The following is a 19,332-nucleotide window of genomic DNA, read 5'->3' as shown; positions in this document are numbered from 1 at the left end:
GCTTAGTACCTGGAAGAGAAGCCCAGGTGTAAACGTCACTAACCAGGTGTCCATGGTGGGGAAAGATGGCAATTACTAATCCAAGAAGCCATCTTTTTATTTGGTTTTCCGGGCTTCAATTAACCAGAACCCGCACGACATCTGATTATTTCCCCCCTCTGTTTTTTGGAGGGGGCATGAAAGGAAGTTACATGGAAGTATTAAATTATATATATAAAAAAAGACAAACATAAGAAAACTATTAACATACGCACTGAGGGCAAATGTGACTCTGTGACTCTGCTTAGTTTTTTTCGTTTTTTTGTTGGTGGTTTTTTTTTTTTTTTTTTTTTTTTTTTTGCCTAGCCTTGCAGCTTGCAGGATCTTAGTTCCCAGACCAGGGATCCAGGGATCGAACTTGGGCACCCTTCAGTGGAAGTGCAGCGTCCCATCCACTGGACCGCCAGAGAATTCCCAACTTGGCTTAGTTTTTGACATTATCTGTAACTATCTAGAAGATATCTCAACGATGACCTTGAAGCATTATAAGATCCTTTGATTCCAAAAATGGACACAGTAGGCTTGCTGTTTCTTCCGCCCAAGAGTCCCCAGTGAGGTAAAGATCTAAGAGTACGTGTGACAGTCTGGTGCATCTTCCGATGGCAGCCTGGAGGTCTCCATTGTGGAGGAGACTACTTTTTTCCATCCAGGGGCTTCGCTGCCTGAAAATGCTTTTCATTTTCCATCACAGAGTTTTGGGGAAATGCAAAGTAGCTTCTTCTCCCCCAAATGTAGGAGTCCTTGATTTTATTTAGTATGATAGGAAAGTTTGTCTTTCAATTTTAAAACTATTTTCCAGCTAAGGAGCTGGAACAAAATGATTTGGAGCATTTTATTAACCCTCAAGCAGAATACTCAAAACAGCACAATCACCTTCTTCCTGGGTGCTTACTTAATTGGAGTTTTACTGTAATTCAACACTCCCTCCTCAAATTTTGCCTGAGATTGTTTTTCAGGCCATGCCACATGGCTTGTGGGTTCCCAGACCAGGGAGTGAACCTGGGCCCCCCCACCCTTGCCCCCGCAGTGGAAGTATGGAGTCCTAACCACTGGACCACCAGGGGATTCCTTTGCCTGAGATTTCTGAGGAGAAAAGCAGTGCAGAGACCAGCATCTAAGTCTGGTTACCTGGTAGCCTGATTCAATGGAGAAATGTTCGGTCCCCAGCTTGGCTGGCTGCTGTGGAGACCTTGGCCTCTGTAGAGTAAGAGAAGGAAATTAAAAGCCCTTGTTTCCTTGTCTCCATCTCACTGGAGGCTCTATAATCTAGAAGTTAGGATCATGAGCTGTGCACTTGGAATGGTCTGATTTAAAGTCTCAGCTCTGATATTTACTAGCTCTGCAACCTTGGGTAAGTCACTTAACCTCTCTGAGCCCCAGGTTTCCATCCACAGAAATGGGGGAAAGAACAGTACCTGCATTATGAGAGCTGTTATGAGGATTAAATAAAACAATATAGGTAATGTGTTAAGATTCACAGTCAGTGCTCAGAATGAGGTATTATCCCCACTGTCTCTCCTGCAAGATTGTTTAGACCTGACATCCTCTCCTCTTCCACAACCTGAGCACTGAAGGGCTGCTACCAGCGGGAGGCATATGAGTAAAGGAGGGGAGGAAGGAGTAAGATTTAGCAATGGAATTCCACCCAAAGGTCAACACATCTATTCCTCTGTCTCCAGGATGACCTCCCTGTAACACTGAAGTCCTATTTTTAGGATCTGTCAACACTGATGTCCCAGCTTCTCTCACCACACCCTGCAAGAGAAAAAGTAAAAAACGAAAACAAAAAGAACCCAAAAAGAATCTGCTACAAATACATGAACATGAGAGAGAGATCAAAAGGGAGCGTTTTGCTGTTGTAATTTTCCATCCTGCCAGGTTTTAGGTGCTGCCATATGAAATCCCTGAACTGGGGATTCTCATCAGCCTTCCAGGGGCCCAAGGACATAGCTCTGGCTATAAATGGTGCCAGTTTTGGTGGGGGAGCTGCTGCTGCTTTATCTGGGCGCAATAAACCTTATCAAACTGCTGTGCAGCCAGCCTTCAGCGCAAAGTGGAAATGCTTGGAGCCCAATGCTGGCACTCAGCCCACAGCCTCGCCTGCCTTCCTCCTTTTTGTTACCTTCTCCACCTCTTAAATTCAGGCATTAATCTCTCTTTAACACTTACTAACAAGGGCTGGGCTTTTTAATGGGCCAAGTTTATGAAGCAAGGGCGATTTTCACATAGCCTGAATATGGCATGGAAGTGGGTGAGGGGGTGGGGGTTCAGGGCCAGGAGGGATTGTTCTTTCTCTCCCATTGTTTCCAGAGAGTCTCCCTTTCTTCGATTTGAGGATTAATAGGAGATTAGATCTGGGGTTAATTGTGTGCTTCTCCTGCTACTGCACTCAGAAACGGTGGATGTGGACAGCGAGGAGGCAACCTTCAGCAGGTACCATTTAGGCAGGTACCATTTAGGCAGAAGCGCAACAGTTTCTTGATTCTTTCTTCTATTTCCCTGGTGAGGCCCTAGGGCTGTCTTCTCTCCTTACATCCCTCTCCTTTTGCTCTCCTTGCAGATCAGTTCTTTTTTTCTTTTTCTTTTTAAATTGAAGTATGGTTGATTTACAATGTTGTGTTAGTTTCAGGTGTACAGCAAAATGATTTAGTTATACAAATATACATATATTTAGAATTGTTTCCTTATAGGTTATCACAAGATATTGACTATATAATTCCCTCTGCTATACAGTAAATCCTTGTTTATCAAACCAGTTCTTTCATAACTTTCTTTAAATTCCTTTCCTCTTACAGACTGTAGACCTTAGCTAGAAAAATAGCCTTTACATAGATAGTTCTTTACTGTTAATCTAATACCCAGGGACTGTGTTTTCCCAGGCATCTGTTGGACGTTGCTGTATTCTCTGCTATCAGAGGATAACTACCTTCCTTCACTTTCAAGTGGCTTCTCACGCGTCCTCTTCTCTTGCCTCACTCCTGCAGGTCTGAGAACTTTCCCTGCTAGTAGGAGACACGATGCTTGCTGGGATGGAATCGCCTGTCTTTGGGACTACTCGGTTAGTAGCTCTTGTAAACCGGATCGGTTTTGATGTAAACTCCAGCCAACTGGCCTTGTGAGGCCGGAAGTGGATTTTTGCCTCTAGTTGGCTTCTGCCACTTTCCATGACCCTTCAATTCTTGAGGCCTGACTCTTGGTCTGGGGCAGTGCCAGAGGCGCGCAGTGGGATGTGATTACACGTTGAGTCCTGCGGGAAATCTTTGACCCACCCCGCGTTTCAGGGGACTGCCTGAGGGGACTCACTGAGGGGACTCACTGAGGGCACTCAGGACTTACTGACTGAAGCCTTGGGTTGCGAAAACTGTATGACCTCCAGGGCTGACTGTCCGGAGACCCAGGGAGGGCGCTCTCCACCACCACCCTCACCCCCACGCTCCTGGACCTTAGCCTAGCTGGCAGTCCTGTGCCCAGAAGAAGAGCGTTTCCCACCTCTTGTACCCTACCTTCACCAAGCTCCAGGGAAAGGGCGGAGAAGGGAATTATCTGCAGCCCGCGGAAGGGCACATTTCTTCTGGTTGCTCTACCCGGTGGTTACTGACCTCAACTCCACCCTCTAAAGTGGAGCGACCAGCTGAGAGGAGGCACTTTCGGGGGCCTGAATCTTCTTTAAGCTTTCACTCGCCCCTGAAGACTTTGCCCTGAACTGAGCACAGTTCTCAGGAACTGTTGCCAGCCAGGTTCCTAGAGGGGCAAAGCCCCGGGGATGCTCAAGACTGGGAGGGAGAAAAGTTTCCCTCAGTCCTCGACCTTGGCCTCCAGGGGTCGCGACAGCTAAAATGGGGAGCCTCCCCTCGACGACAGATCCCCGCGGACCCAATGGCATCTGGTTCACAGCCTCTGGTTCACCCGGGCCCTCGAACTCTGCGCCTGGAGGCTAATCACAGTCTGGATGCTCAGAAGGCCCGGAGGCACAAAAGGCCTGGGCTTGGGACCAGGAAAGCGACCTTCTAAAACCGATGTCGGGGTACAGGGGATGCCGCCCCGAGCCTAGAGAAAAAGTGAAAGCCGAGATGACACGCACTGAATGGGGCAAACATTGGATCCGGAGACCAAACTCCGCGCCCGGAGCATCAGGGGAAAACAAAACCCGTTTCCAGTGGAAATTTAAAACCTGGGGGTTGAAGGTGTGGGTGCTCCTTGCCCCTCACCTCCATTGCCCCCACTAAGGGTTCCGAGTCCCTGGCACTCCTCTCCACGAGCTCCTTCTTTCCTCTCGGCTTGACCGGTGAGCGGCGGCCGCCAGCGCCCCAGCAAGCAGCTAGATGTCAGGCGAAGCCCGGAGCGCGGCGCGCGGGGAAGGGAGGGGAGGGAAGGGGACGGGAGGGGAGGAGAAGGGAGGGGTGGGGCGGGGATCGCGCGCGGGCTCGGCCAGTGCGGGGGGTGGGCGGGCTGAGCCCGGGGACGGCGCGGGAGGGGGGAGGGAAGGGGGCAGCTGTGGGCAGGGAGCCGGGTTCGGCCGCCAGCACTAAAGATGGAGAGGCGCCGGGGCCTCGCAGGGGAGGGGGCTCGGCGTTGACGTGGGACGCGGCGGAGGCGCCGCAGCCGGTGGTGATTTGCTAACCTCGCAGCACAGAGGAGTTGAGGGCGATGAGAGCGGGTACTGCGAACTGCCGGGCGATGCCGCCGCTGCCGCCGTGATACCGAGAGCAACAGTTCCTCAGCAACACCCCTCCCCGATACAGGCACACACCCCCAAGAGGCACACACACCCACCCCACGGCGCCCGGCTCGGCAGTGGTGAGTGGGGGGCCGGTGAGCGGCGCACCGCCCAGTGATAGCCGCGCGCCGGGGCGCCCCGGGGCTGGAGAGGTCTGGGGGGCGCGCTCGCTTCGGCCACTCGGCCGCTGGGCTTGTGCCTTATTTGATTCGGCTCGCTGGTTCCCTTCCTGCTGCTGCAGCCGTCGCCACCGGCGGTTGGGGGTCGGCTAGAAGGGGGCGCCCCGGCTGTCAGCTTGGGCGCAGCTGCCTCCCCAACCCTTTCGCTCCAGGGCACGGTCGGGGTGAGAGGTGGGGGGGGGGGGGCAGAGCGGTCTGCGGGGGCTGAGGGCGCAAGCGGAGGGTGGGGAATAGGGAGGCTTTGTGTCACCAGGGGCCGGCGGAGAAGCCCGGAGCCGGTGGGTGCTCATATGCATGCCGACCGGTGCGCGGGCGCGAGATAGGGCTGTGGTTTATTTGTGTGTTTATTCGCCCGCCGGCTGGGAAGCTAGAATCGGAGGATCCGAGGAGCGGATCTGGGGGCGGAGGGGAGCAGGACTGGGAGTCACTTGGGTTTTGTTTCTCTTTGAAAAACGTGGTGGGCTCTTTTTTCTTGGTTGGACTTGATCCCCCCGGTTTTGGAGGGAGGGGCTCCGTGGCGGAACGCTGGAGTGTCTCCAGCGCTCCGGGCCCTCCTCGGCTCTCGGCGGGACCGGCCGTGGCGCCGGAGCTCGCTGTGCGCTCCCGGCCGCGCTCGGTGGGTGCTCGGCTCTGCACCTGATGCATTCGGGAAGCCTCTCCCACCCCGGCGCGCCGGCAGCTTAGCTCGCACAGCCCGTGGAACACTCCCGCACGCGCTCGAAAGGCGCAGGGTCTCGCCGGCCCGCGGACCCACTGGAACTCCCAGACGCGCTCGGCACCGAGTCACTCGCCCGCTCCCCGGGACGCTCGCAACGTGCCTGGGCCGGGCGCGCCGGCTGCTGGCGCCACCCGCCCGAGGCCGGGGACCTTGCCCGTCGCTCCCGGGGGTCATGGCCCTGGGTCGGAGAGGGAGGCCCCGCCGATCCCTTCTCGCCTTTCCTCCCACAACTCGCTGTCGGGCTTTTGTGCTTCCCCTTCGCCGCAAGGCGGGTCCGCCTTCTCGCCGCTCTCGCCCCGGCGCCCGGCCCGCCCGGATTCTCGCCTTTCGTCCGGGTCTCTTTCGCTTTCCCTCTTCCCTAGCCCGGCTCCCTTTCTCTTTGCCGTCTGGCTTCCCCGGAAAAGTTGCTTCCCCAAGTTTGCTGAAGTCGTCTCCAAGTCTCCGTGGGGTAGTTGGGAACTTGGGGGGGGGGGGGGGGGGCGGTGTGAGAGCGCGATCGATCCCCGGAGCTCCAGCGGGTCAGCGCCGCGGGGCTGGGCGCTGCAGGCAGCGACAGCCGGATCGCGGGCGCCGAGCCGCGGGGTGGCGGGGACGGCCGACGAGGGCACCCGGACTTCCCCCAGGACCCACGGAGCTTGTTTTTGGGAAGGAATTCGGGTAGCCCAGCTTACATTCTTTCCATTGCTCCCTCCTAGTTCTCTGAAACCCTGAAGTCTGCGGGAAAGCTCATGGTGGCAAGGCGCGGGTGAATGGTCCCCCCCCCCTCCTGCCCCCATGGCCTCAGTTCCCACCCTGGGGTGAGGAGCAGAAGTGTCTCGATTAGTTGTCCTGTTAACTCTTTCCGAGTAAGATCTATGGCTCGGCAGCCAATAGGGTTCCTTTTGGGGGCGGAGGCCAGCAGTGTTCCAAGAGTGAGGGAGAGCTTCTTGCCCTGCGTTGCTCTCAGTTCATTTCACTGCAACATTGGCCACAGCAGGGCAGAGGCTGGGTGGGACCTGGGCCAGGGAGGTCTTTCTGACACTCTTTAGACAGGTATGGGAGGCTCAGGGCCCTGTTACTGATCCCAAACAGTGTTTTGGGAGAGGCCTTTGTCTCCAGCCCTGTGTTCCCTTCATACTCCATGTAACTCACATCGTAGATGCTGGTGCCAATATCACTTCTTGCACCTCCAAGCCATTCCCAGCATCAATTACTGCTCGGGGTCACAGGACTTGCCCACTCCTGGGAGCCTGTGTTCCCAGCATGTGCATTCCTGGCTTTAGGGGTGCATGTTTCCTAGGACCTCTCTATGGATCCCTCATGACCTAGCCTACATATTACAGATCCTCCTGACAACTGGGCACTTGTGGGCAGGGGATAAGTGTGGCATATTATGTAAGTGTGCACATGTGTTGACTCTCTCTCCCTGTCTGGCTGGTGCATGCACACACGTGCACACACACGGTCGAGATTCTGCGTTACATACACAGTCACTGTGAGGTACCCGTGGGCGGAAGTGAGCCAAGCTAAGTCCGTGGGCTATGTGTGTAAGGAAGGGGTCAGGGCATAGTCCTTTGCAGCTCTGAGAAGAGTGGCAGGACAGAGGTCCAGGAAGTCACTGACTGAGGGTGAGAACCTTGCCCGTAGATGTCTGTGAGCGGCGACTCCAGGCTGCGAGCCCCGGCTCCTTGGTCTGCCATGGTGAGGCAGGATTTAGAAAAACTGTGTTGAAGATGAGGCTTGCTGTACAGGGGGTTGAGGGTGAACCTGAATGCTTATGTTGACTAGAGGAAGGGGTTAAATTCTTATTCATTGAGATGAAGTGCCGGGCACCTTCTCATAATCAGTGTTAGCTTTGGGCAGGAGCCCCCTCCCCCGCCCCAGACTTGAAGAAAGCCCAGGACTCACAAGACTCCGCTGTACTTTTCATTTTACTTCATGTACCGGATGTTATAGAGCAGTGAGTGAGTTCGGCATGTGCTGTGGCAGAAGCTTCTCTTTACTCTCATCATTCCTGGGCCTGTAAAGGCAGACATGTAGATTTCTAGGAAGCCACTTCCCCTCCATGAAAATTCCCGGAGACTGTCTTGCGGTGGCTCTGGGGGAGGTGCTGTTGTTTGAGCGCTTCCTTTTAGGGACACTAACTAATCTACCTTTTGTTCTTGCATCTCTTTTGCCTCTTTCCCCCTTCTCCCCTCTAGCTCTCTCCATTGGCCCAGGAAACCCACCCTGCCCCGCCACGCAGAGCCAGGAAGGAAAGAGAGCCTCATGCCTAAGCCTCGGGGAGCACCATGGATCTGACAAAGATGGGCATGATCCAGCTGCAGAACCCCAGCCACCCCACGGGGCTCCTGTGCAAGGCCAACCAGATGCGGCTGGCGGGGACTCTCTGCGATGTGGTCATCATGGTGGACAGCCAGGAGTTCCACGCCCACCGGACTGTGCTGGCCTGCACCAGCAAGATGTTTGAGATCCTCTTCCACCGCAACAGCCAGCACTATACTCTGGACTTCCTCTCTCCAAAGACCTTCCAGCAGATTCTGGAGTATGCGTACACGGCCACGCTGCAAGCCAAGGCGGAGGACTTGGATGACCTGCTGTATGCGGCTGAGATCCTGGAGATTGAGTACCTGGAGGAGCAGTGCCTGAAGATCCTGGAGACCATCCAGGCCTCAGACGACAATGACACGGAAGCCACCATGGCGGACGGCGGGGCCGAGGAGGAAGAGGACCGCAAGGCTCGGTACCTCAAGAACATATTCATCTCGAAGCATTCCAGCGAGGAGAGTGGGTACGCCAGCGTGGCTGCTCAGAGCCTCCCTGGGCCCATGGTGGACCAGAGCCCTTCCGTCTCCACCTCATTCGGCCTTTCAGCCATGAGTCCCACCAAGGCGGCGGTGGACAGTTTGATGACCATAGGACAGTCTCTCCTGCAAGGGGCTCTTCAGCCGCCGGCCGGGCCCGAGGAGCCCACTCTGGCTGGGGGTGGGCGGCACCCCGCGGTGGCCGAGGTGAAGCCGGAGATGATGCAGGTGGATGAGGTGCCTGGCCAGGACAGCCCTGGGCCAGCCGAGTCTAGCATCTCAGCTGGGATGGGGGACAAGGTCGAGGAAAGGAGCAAGGAGGGGCCCGGGACCCCGACCCGGAGCAGTGTCATTACCAGCGCTAGGGAGCTGCACTACGGCCGCGAGGAGAGCGCTGAGCCACTGCCGCCTCCAGCCGAGGCTGGCCAGGGCCCCCTAGGCCGACCAGAGCCCCCCGTGCCTCCAGCTGAGAAACACCTGGGCATCTACTCCGTGTTGCCCAACCACAAGGCTGATGCCGTGTTAAGCATGCCGTCCTCGGTGACGTCGGGGCTCCACGTGCAGCCCACCCTGGCTGTCTCCATGGACTTCAGCACCTACGGTGGGCTGCTGCCCCAGGGCTTCATCCAGAGGGAGCTGTTCAGCAAGCTGGGCGAGCTGGCTGTGGGCGTGAAGGCAGAGGGCCGCACTGTCGGGGAGCAGTGCAGCGTGTGCGGGGTGGAGCTTCCCGACAACGAGGCTGTGGAGCAGCACAGGTAGGCCCCTCCGTGCCCATCACCCTGACCCTGAACTTCTGGCCTTGACCCTGCCTTCATACCCAGCCACTCCCGAATCCTGGGGCCTGGCTCCCCTGTTCTCTTTGCTCTTTGTGAAAGACCCCCTGGGGGGCACACTTTTCAGGTGTGGTGAGGGGGCCTTGGGTGTTTTCTGACATTGGGGAGCTTATGCACCCAGTTTCTTTTTTCTTTTTTTAAATATGATTTTATTTTATTTATTTTTTCGGCCGCGCTGCGCAGCTTGTGGGATCTTAGTTCCCCAACCAGAGATTGAACCCCATGCCCTCAGCAGTGAAAGCACGGAGTCCTAACTACGGGCCTGCCAGGGAATCCCCTGCGCCCAGTTTCTTATTAGGCTTTTTCCTCTCTTTTTGCATTTGGGTTCCTGTTTGGCTTTTTCTGCTGTTGGGTCTGTTCTCCTTGCCTGGAGTGACTCCTCAAGTGGAGGGAGGGAGAAGCTGGCTGAGGAGGAAGGGCCCGTGGCCGCATCTGGCCACGTAGCCAGTTTTCAGGTACCTGAGTTTCCATGCGGTGGTTCCTGCCACACATGGCAGCCTGTCTGCAGCTCCAGAGGATGGGAGGGGCTGCAGGCTGCTCAGACCACAAGAGCAGCTGCAGGTACCACACATCGTTCCTGGTGAACATTCATCACCGGGAACGTTGCCTCCTCTCCCTTCTCATTCTCTGTCCCTGTAAACACATCTCGAGGGAGTTGATTTAAATTCAAGGGGGAAGGATGGGTATGAGAGACATTGGTTTTGCAGCTTGCGGCCTCGTTCTTAACCCATCTCTGCTCACGTTGAATGAAATGCCACTTTGGGCTAGCATTGGCTTCCCTCTGTCTTCTGTTTCTTTCTCTGTGAAATAGCTTTTATGACATGCCTGGTTCAAGTGCTTTTCAGGGAGTCACGTTTTTGTGACAGCAGTTTTTCCAGGTGGGTGACATTCTTTTACGTGGGCAGGTATTAAGACCTTGTCCCGAGGTCATATGGATACTCAGAGGCAGAGCTGGATTCAAGTTAAGGTCTTAACCCTCTTGCATTTGGCTGCCTCTTGGACTCATTCAGTCCCGAAGTGGATCATGTCTGTGGAACAGAAGGTTTTGAAATTGGCTCATCAGAAGTGGAATAAACACAGACGGAATCTGTAGTGAGTTTGGTGTTTGCCTGCATCTGTTATAATGATATGCCCATCACATCATCCTCCAGTTCCTGGGTCAGGTGAATGGGGTCAAGAAATCCAGTCTCTGTTGTCATCTCTGATGACATTTCCCTGCACACCCTCTTGCCTGCTGTTTTGCTGATCTTGGGTGGATTCTTCCCTTTTGCACTCTTCTACCCTCCCCCCATTCTTCTGTTGACCATTCAGGAGAGGGTGTGAGGGAGAGGGAGTGGGGGCATGGAGGTGGAGGCATCTGGAGGTCATCTGATTACCCCAAGCTGAGCCTGAACCTGCTCCAACACCACTTCGTGGGGGCTCTGAGACTTACCTTGTGGAAAGTACTGCTGAGCTATAAACACAGCCGATTCTTTCCGGTCGGGTGCGAAAAATAACCGCCACGAAGGTGTGTCTTCGTGATGCTTGTGCTGCTCAGAAATAGACCGAGGTTGTGTTTTTTTTTGCTTAAACTTTCCTAAAGAGGAAACCCTCTCCCCAAACTTGACCAGATAGATTGATCATCCTCTCCGGATGTGAATTATCTTGGTTATGTGGTATGAGAAATGGGAGTATGATGGAAAGTAATTTTTTAAGTTGATAGATAATTGACATATAACAGTTTTAGGCATGCAACATGATGATTCAATATTTGAGTATTTTATGAAATGATCACTATGATTAGTCGACTTAAATTCCATCACCATACATAGTTAGAAATTTTTTCTTGAGAGTTTTTAAGATCCACTGTCTTAGCAGCTTTCATATATGTGATACAGTATTGTTAACTATAGTCATTATGTTATATATTATATCCCCGGGACGTATTTATTTTATAACTGGAAATTTGTACCTTCTGACTGACTTCACCCGTTTCTTCTAAGCCCTGTTCCCTGGAAAGTCATTTTTTTTTTTTTTTTTTTTTTGCTTCTTGTTGGGTCCTGTTTGCTTCTCTTTACCTGAGAGGGCTGCAAAAGATATTACTCAACCAGAAATTCCAAGTTCCCATTCTGTGGGATCCTTGTCCCTCTAGGGAGAGGTGGAGGGCTGGCTGTGGTGTGTGTCCCCCTGCCCCGCCCAGAGCATGGGTGGCAGAGCTAGCCATATCTAGCAGTGAGAGTGAGAGCTTGGCAATGTTACGTAAGCTTTTTGAGCCTTGTTTTATTCTTTTTAAAATGGAGATGGTCTGCAGGGTGGGATGCTGAATTAACTAAGTGACATCCAGAAATCCCTGGAGCTGTGACTGGCACTTAGTAACGGGGAGGGTGAGGAACGGACCTGCAGGCTCCCATCTTGCTTGGGTCTCATCTCTGCATTGCCCCCACTGGCTCTGAGTTCTAGTGTGTAGTGTCCACAGCACTGCCATCGACGGGTGGAGCTGGCTGTGAGCGGTGCTGAGGACGTCCCAGTCCTTGCGAGCTTGTAATGGCGAGCTGCTGGTCCTGGCATCCTCGGCGTCACGCTGTGGGCTGCTGACATGGAGAATGTGTTTTTGACTGAGGGTGGAAAGTAGGCTGTGCAGCCCAAGAAGCTGGAGCCTGGGGCTTTGCCCTGAATGGAAAGCGCTGGGGTTTGAGGAAATCAAGGTCACAGAGAATGTGCCTGCGTGCACTCCGCCCTCGCTCTGACTGGCAGGCCCCTGGCTCCTGATCAGATGCGCTTTTGGGAGGCTTTTCCTCTCTCCCCCGCTCTCAAACCTCCAGGCTTAAGGTGCTACTTCCCTATTTCCTACTATCCTCTGTACCTCCCCCCACATCACAACTACCAGCATAGCACAAACAAAAAGGCAAGACAAAGCAATCAGGGTGGGAGATTCCTTTTTTTAAGCTTTTTCTTCTGTGTGTTTTTTTTTTAATCATTTATTTGTTTTATTTATTTCTTGGCAGCATTGGGTCGTCATTGCTGTGCGTGGGCTTTCTCTAGTTGCAGCGAGCAGGGCTACTGTTCGTTGTGGGTACACAGGCTTCTCATTGCAGTGGCTTCTCTTGTTGTGGAGCACAGGCTCTAGGCACGCGGGCTTCAGTAGTTGCGGCGCCTGGGCTCAATAGTTGTGGCTCGTGGGCTGTAGAGCGCAGGCTCAGTAGTTGTGGCTCACGGGCTTAGTTGCTCCACGGCATGTGGGATCTTCCCGGACCAGGGCTCAAACCTGTGTCCCCTGCATTAGCAGGCGGATTCTTAACCACTGCACCACCAGGGAAGTCCCAGAGTGGGAGATTTTGATGTCAGGAGGCTGTGAGATTGGTTGTAAATATAACAGTGATGAACATGATGAAATAACAGGCTACAGGACCTATTTTGGTGTTAAGCCAGTAGGTTAGAGCATTGGTAAAGGATAGGTGCCCGCTAGTTATCGTTGTCTTTCTTCTTGTTTGGGGGGGGGGAGGGCGGTGTATGCAAAAGGGGGTGGAGAGGAAAGAAGGGGAGAGTTCTGGGAAGGGATGCAGGAAGGAGGGTTTGTTATAGAATCCCATCATGACTTGGTCCCAAGCTGGTGAGAGGGGAGCCTGTTGGAGCAACAGACAGTTGGAATGAAACTTTGTAAAGTTGTGGTCCCTGTGGCACATGGTGAGATGTAAAAGTAATGTCAGATGTAGCCATGGATTGATGGAAAGACCACACAAAGATGCTACTTGGGTAAATCAAACGGGGTAAATCTAGATCCTAAAGGATCTAGAAGGAAGTCAGAGCAATTGGAAGACCTATTAGATGAGCAGCTCTGTCTCCAGGCAGATGCAAGAGCAAGTAATGAATGTCAACACCTTCCCAGAGGGTCACGTTACAGAGGATAATATCTGAGGGAGGGAGGATCACATCAGGAAGATTGGACCCTCCTTCCTTAGTCTCAGTCTGTGTTCTGTCTCTTCCTTTCCCTGAAAAGCTGGGCCTGTTCTACATATAGCCTTTTTTGTTTTTAATTTATTTTTAAAATTAATTTATGTATTTGGCTGTGCCAGGTCTTGCTTGCGGCATGTGGGATCTTTAGTTGCGGCATGAGAACTCTTAGTTGTGGCATGTGGGATCTAGTTCCTTGACCAGGGATTGAACCCCTGCATTGGGAGCATGGAGTCTTAGCCACTGGACCACCAGGGAAAGTCCCTGCATGTAGCCTTGTGTGGATCTGATCTAGGGACCAGCTGCACCAGGCCAGGTACACCTTCTCCTTCTCAGAGTTACATGCAATAAGATGGGAAATAGTGTGGTTGACTTAAGTGTCAACACAGCCCTCGTGGTCCTCAGGCTACCCAGGCTCAGACAGCCTGGTCTTAATATGTTTCTGAATTTAGTGCTACAGAATCAGAGTGGGATCTGGTTTCCCAGGAGCCTCTGGATCTTCTACAGACAAGCCCTTGGATCAGCCACATCGTGTATCCTGCACACGCACAGTAGGAGCTGTTGCCTGGTTCTTGCAGGGATGCTCAGGAACCACAGCGGAGGGCGCAGCGCGCTCCCCCCGCTCAGGTGTGCAGCACTCCTCCGAGGCTTCCCGGGGCCCACTCTAGGGTGTGTGAGCCACGTCGCTGAGACATCAGGGTTCTGCCTGGCCCTCTACCTTGGCCTTTTTCAGGTGGCCAGCTGCTCAGAGAGGACCAATAGCCGTTGACCTTGGTTTAGGCCGTTTGGGGAATTTAGAAGTTGCCCTGAGCTCTGGGTCCCCTCTCCTCATTCTGCCAGCTTTAGGCCCCTCTGAGGTCAAACCCGATTCTATTTGGAAAAGAGTATGTAGTGGGGTCATGAGAGCAACAGCAGTAATAGTAATACTTTTTATTATTCATAAAATATATCAGTTTTATTGGTTGTCCCACCTTTTCCTTTACAAACACCTTTAAAGACCTGATCTCTCGTAACCTCACAGCCTCCTCTCTGGGGGTGCAGGTCCCTCACTCCATGTCTGTGGTGACGAAGTCTGAAAAGCTCCGAAAGCTAAAAGGCTTTGTGTAAGTTTGCAGCAAACTCATTTAGTGGTAAAACCTGATCTGAACTGATGTGAGGCTATATTTATCCCGCCTCTTTTGAATATTCATATGTTTTGCTGTGAAAATATTAATGTGTTTGATTACAGAGAGCTTCCCGAGACTCTTCTGGGACTGGCAAACACTAAAGGCCCCAGAGGACCTTTCTAAAATCTGAACAGTTTGGATTTCTGAAGCAGCCAAGGGTTTTAGGTAACGGATTGCAACCATTATCAGCCCCAACTTATAATGAGGAAAATGAGCTTTGAGTGAGTGAGTGACATACATGCCCAAGGTCACAGAGCTATAAATGGCTAGGGCCAGGAGTTCGGCTCACCTTCTAATTCACAGTCCTGGGTGCTCCGCGCCAGGCCATATAAGCACATGGGCATTGCCATTCTGGGTCAGCTCCATCTGACCTAGTCTTTGGGTGCCGACACCATCCCTAAGGTACCACCGTTGGAGGCCACAGCTCTGTTCCTTGACGTCAATCCTAAAGGTCAGGTGAAGCCCGGCTTCTCTTAATAGCTATTTATGACTGCTCTGTCATTCACAGATCTGCCCAAATCCTTTCTGAAGCCATTTCTATTTCCAGGAAGTATCCTTCTGGGGGGTGATGAATGACTTAAGTTTCTGAGCTCCTGGGCTCCTGGAAATCTCATCTTTTGGAGAGGTCGCGGGTTGCGAGGGTAGGGAGGTGGCTTGGTGGTGGTGTACCCTGCCGTTCCAGAAGCTGACCCTCTACACTCAGCTCTGCGTGTTTTGTTTTTCGGCTCTGTCACGATTGTTGGTCTGTTTTTCATCCTGAGCTTTGACTTTTCATTTGTAAAACCAGGCACTTGGATGAGCTATTTCTGGATTGCTGAACTCTTAAAAAAGTTCTCCTTTTGCCACTTCTGCACTCACTTATATCTTCATGAAGCCTTTTTTGGTTAATTGAATTTTGCTCTGTTCTGGAGTCTGGTTTGGCAGTCAGCCAGCTAAAATAGGGGGTCAGTTTGACTTGATTCTGTCTGCTCTGACTTCGTTTTCTAATACTTTAGCCTGCTTAGGGTTACTGAGTCATCTGGGATGTAGACCGAACTCTTGGAAATTTTGAAGATGCGTTCTTTTATTTTCTTTCTAATGGAAGAAAGTTGCCTGCTCTTTCATCTCGGTGAGAAGCCCCATTTTAATTTGCTGTCACTATTGGTTAGAGCTGCTAACTGCTGGAAGGAGAGGAAAAGAAAGCTTTAGTTCAGCAGTACTTTTCCCTTCTGCTTGTTCTAGGAACTATTTATGAATCTTTAAAATAGTGATTATCCTAAACTGTTAAAATCAAAAGTCCATTCGCAACTCTGATTTCTTGCTAATTCAGGGGAAAAACATTTCCAGTTATTTTAATTTTTAAAAATTAATGACTTTAAAACAAGTCCAACCAGAAGCCCACGTGTGAGACATAAAAGTCTTGCTAAATGAATATAGGCGTGCCTCAATTTATCCATTGGAGGTTCCGGAATTTTCCATGGTAAGTAAAGGTTTTCTTAGTCAATTTCTGTTTTGGCAGTTTTAGGTGAAAACCCTGACTCAGTGGCAGTTCTTTTGTTAGAAAGGAAAATCTACCACAGCATTCCCACTCCCCCCACCTCCAACCCCACATTTTTCCCACAGTAAATGGGCATTTTCAGCAAATTAGACTATCTGGATCAGAATCCCAATTTCACCACTTACCAGCTGTGTGACTGTGGGTACATTACTTAACCTCTCTGTGCCTGTTTGCTTGTCTGTAAAATGAGAATAATAACAGTACCTACTCACTGGGTTGTTACAGGAATTGCTCAGTAAATATTTGTCACGTGCAAAGAAGAATGGCAGAAAGGAGACGTTTGCTCTTTTATTTTTGCTGCCCTTGTTGGTGTGAAGCAGGCAGTGCAGGGTAAAATTTGTGTTCCAGTTGGTCCAGGCCCAGCTTTTCCCGAGGTGTCCGTTTATCCAGCACCTGAGAACCACTGCCTCTGGCGCCATGTGTTTGGAGCTGATTCGTGGTGAACACCTGCATTTTCCCCCCAAAAGCTGATCTCTTGTAGCACAGTGGCCAGGGTACTCTTTGTCCCATTGACCTGAAGCCTGATGAGTCATTCCAGCCCTCATTTAAATTTAGCCAGGCAGCACTCCACCATCATCAGTTCCAAATACCAGGGCGGCTCACTGATGCAGTGTCCTGTCACCTGTGCATGTGGTCAGGCCAGCAGATCGCTGTGGTCCGGGCAGAGACACAGAGCACAAACACCTTCTCACCCAGAGAAGTCTGGGCTTATGGATGTGGCGTGTTCCAGAGCCCCTTTCCTTTCCCACCCTACCGTGCAGGATGCTTCTAAGGACGGATTCAGCAAACATTGCTTGATACATGTCAGGGTCTATGCCAAGTGCATTCAGTCGTCAGGGTCTTCTCTAACCCTCTAGCCACCCTATAGGGCGGATATTCATTTCTCATTCCCTGATGGGCAGAGGGAAGCCCGAGAGGACTAATCCCTGGTGAGTCGGTGAAGGGTGGCACCAGGGTTTGTGCCCAGGTCTCCTGGCTTCATGTTCTTTCCATAATGTCCTGCTTGGATCTTCAGCCCCTGATGGAGTCAAAGGGAAGGGAGGACCCAGGAAGGATCAGCTCACGGTCCCTGGAGCTGCTGACCAGGAGGCTCATCGCTTGGCCAATTCTGGCCTCCTGGCTTCCTCCAGTGGCTTGAGAGGAGGGAGGGAGAGTGCAGCTTAGCTCGAAGGGTTTGTGTCTTTGGTGGCTGGGGCCACACAGGCCCATCATCTCTTAGAGGCACACAGAAAGACCAGCTTCTAGAGATAGAGGCCTTTTATGCTGACTCTGAAAACAGAGAAGGGGAGAGAAAAAGAAACCCACTCACAAAAATAAAAATTCCATGCCGTTAATTTCATGCCGGCATAATCAGAAATTCCCCTTTCTACCGTTTCCCCTTAAAAGCCCCGTGTCCTTATTATGCTGGCTCAGTCTGGAAAAACTCTGGTTGGGTTTTGACTACGTGAGGCTTATCTGTGCAGCTGCAGAGAGGGGATCCGGTACTTTATCGTCAGCATGGAAACTTCGGCTAAAAACTCACAAAAACCTGCTTCGTTTTAAATTCCTAGCTCGCTTTTGACTCGTCCTCAAGATCTGAATTTTTTCAGCAGGGACAGACTGTGTTCAGCTTTGCAGTAGGGAAAATTCAGGTTAGATAAGAGAAAGAACTTCCTGAAACAGTGGGGCATTACTGGCAGTCACAGCAGTTTTGGTGGGAGGAGGAATTGTGGGCCAGTTGGAAGTGGTGTTTAGAGGTCTCCCCTCTTTAGGGCCATTTAGATCCCCCCAGGTGGTAAGGAAGGACATATACACCAGGCATATGCTGAGAATGAGACAGACACGCGACCACCCCTGTCTTTGCAGGGGGCAAGGTGTATAGGGCAAGGGGCACAAAAAGACTGATCTCAGATAGACTTGGGCTTGAATCCCAGTGCCTCATTGTGAATTTGGGAGGATGGTTTCACCTGTCTGAACCGTGAGCCTCCTTTTCTGTGAAGTGAGGTTAGCCCTGTATCTTTCAACGTGGTTCAAGCCTGTTAAACGAGGTACCATGTAACATAAAGCACACAGCAGGGACTCGCTTGTGAGGCCACCTCCCTGCTTCTCCTGTGACCCCAGCCTGACAAGGGAACCTCTCACTCCGAGCCCCCCGCCACCCTTGCCCGGCGTTGGTCTCTAAGTGGATTAGCTAGCGTTGTGATCTTAATGCCATTAGGCCTGTTGGCACGACTCTCCTAGCCATAGTGAGAAGCAGATGTGGCCTAGCGTAATGGCCCTGGGTGATCCATCAGGCCTGGAGTGCTGGGGGGAACGTTACGAGTGTTAATTTGGGGGAGTCTTTTATGGTAGCTGGGGGAAACGCGGAGGGATTGTTTGAAATGTATTTCTTTAGGCCGTTCAGCAGGTTAGATGCTGCCGGGGGTCTACTGTGGCTAAAGCCCCCACCTCCCCCCACCCCCCTCTTTAAAGAAGGCCCCTCCCCAGCCCCGAAGCCTGGGCCTGATTACTTCCAGAGTTGGAGAGACAGCTTAGCAGGCTCTTGTTTCTGGCCAGTGTACCTTATTAGTAGCACCTGGCATCATAACCCACTAATGGGAACCAGTGCTCTCCTCCTGCGTGGCCAGTGACAAGTAGCCCTGTCAGCCGGGGCTCGCCGTGCGAGGAAGTTCCTATTAGCTTTATGGTCAGGAGAACTTGTCCTGTTCAGGAAATGAATGTTGCCGCTAAAGGTCTGCGGCCCTGACCCTGGCGGCATAACCCTTGCGGGCCGCGGAGACCCTGCTCAGGATGCTTGAGATTTCAGCCCCTCTCTGGTTCTTGTCATATGTAAAGAGGGAATCATTGTGGTATGTTGCAGCCTTGAACTTTTGATTTATTCAGCGAGGGCGGCTTAACCGTTTCCATGCCTGGCCGGCCCTGTGCTGAAGGAGCTGAGGGTGTGTGCCTAGGTGTCGGGGGGCGGGAGGGCAGAGCCCCTCTCGCTGGCCGGGGTTGTCTCTGGGATTCAGGGGAGGATGGTTTGCTTGCTTTCGCCTTCCCAGAGCGTCTGGATGTTCTGGGGTGCTTGTTGCCTGCGGAATGGTGGGAAGCTGGGAGGCGTTAGGTCTGCCGTCAAACCTGGGTTTGAATTTACCCTCTGCCTGTTTGGAGCTCCGTGATAGATGCCTACTCACCTGCCTCCTCATCTGTGCAAGGAAGTTAACAACATTGATTTCAGACGTGCTGCCGTGATGTTGTGTGTAGGACGAAGCCCACGGGACACCCAGGCACGTGGCATGGTCCCCAGGCACAGTGTTGGAAAGGACGTGTGTGTTTCCTTTTTTTCTCATCATAAAATGGTTTTAAAAATGAAAAAGAATGTCAGAGCACTTTTTTCCTTTCCACATATCGAGACCGGTTTCCCCCCTCATCACAGCCTAGAATCTTTACCGAAAGACTTCTGTATTTT

General features: G+C 52.2%; 1 protein-coding gene across 5 annotated transcripts in view; it reads left to right on the top strand.

Annotated features, from left to right (window-relative positions):
* Window positions 1-4,541: 4,541 nt before the first annotated feature.
* The window catches only part of ZBTB16 (zinc finger and BTB domain containing 16), a 186,944-nt gene continuing 172,153 nt past the window's right edge, over window positions 4,542-19,332 (top strand). Inside the window, exons 1-2 of one of the 5 annotated variants that reach the window (XM_057747644.1) lie at window positions 4,542-4,836; window positions 7,834-9,191. In XM_057747644.1, the coding sequence (XP_057603627.1) occupies window positions 7,924-9,191 (1,268 nt within the window). In that variant the 5' untranslated portion in view covers window positions 4,542-4,836; window positions 7,834-7,923. Of the gene's footprint in view, window positions 4,837-5,127; window positions 5,214-6,295; window positions 6,311-6,383; window positions 6,399-6,668; window positions 7,028-7,833; window positions 9,192-19,332 lie in introns of those variants that run through there. The other 4 variants (XM_057747645.1, XM_057747648.1, XM_057747647.1 and 1 more) reach the window with 4 other exon arrangements.

Source organism: Hippopotamus amphibius, chromosome 9, assembly GCF_030028045.1.
Source record: "Hippopotamus amphibius kiboko isolate mHipAmp2 chromosome 9, mHipAmp2.hap2, whole genome shotgun sequence".
In the NCBI taxonomy this organism is placed as follows: domain Eukaryota; kingdom Metazoa; phylum Chordata; class Mammalia; order Artiodactyla; family Hippopotamidae; genus Hippopotamus; species Hippopotamus amphibius.
This window is presented reverse-complemented; position numbering and strand designations above follow the sequence as displayed.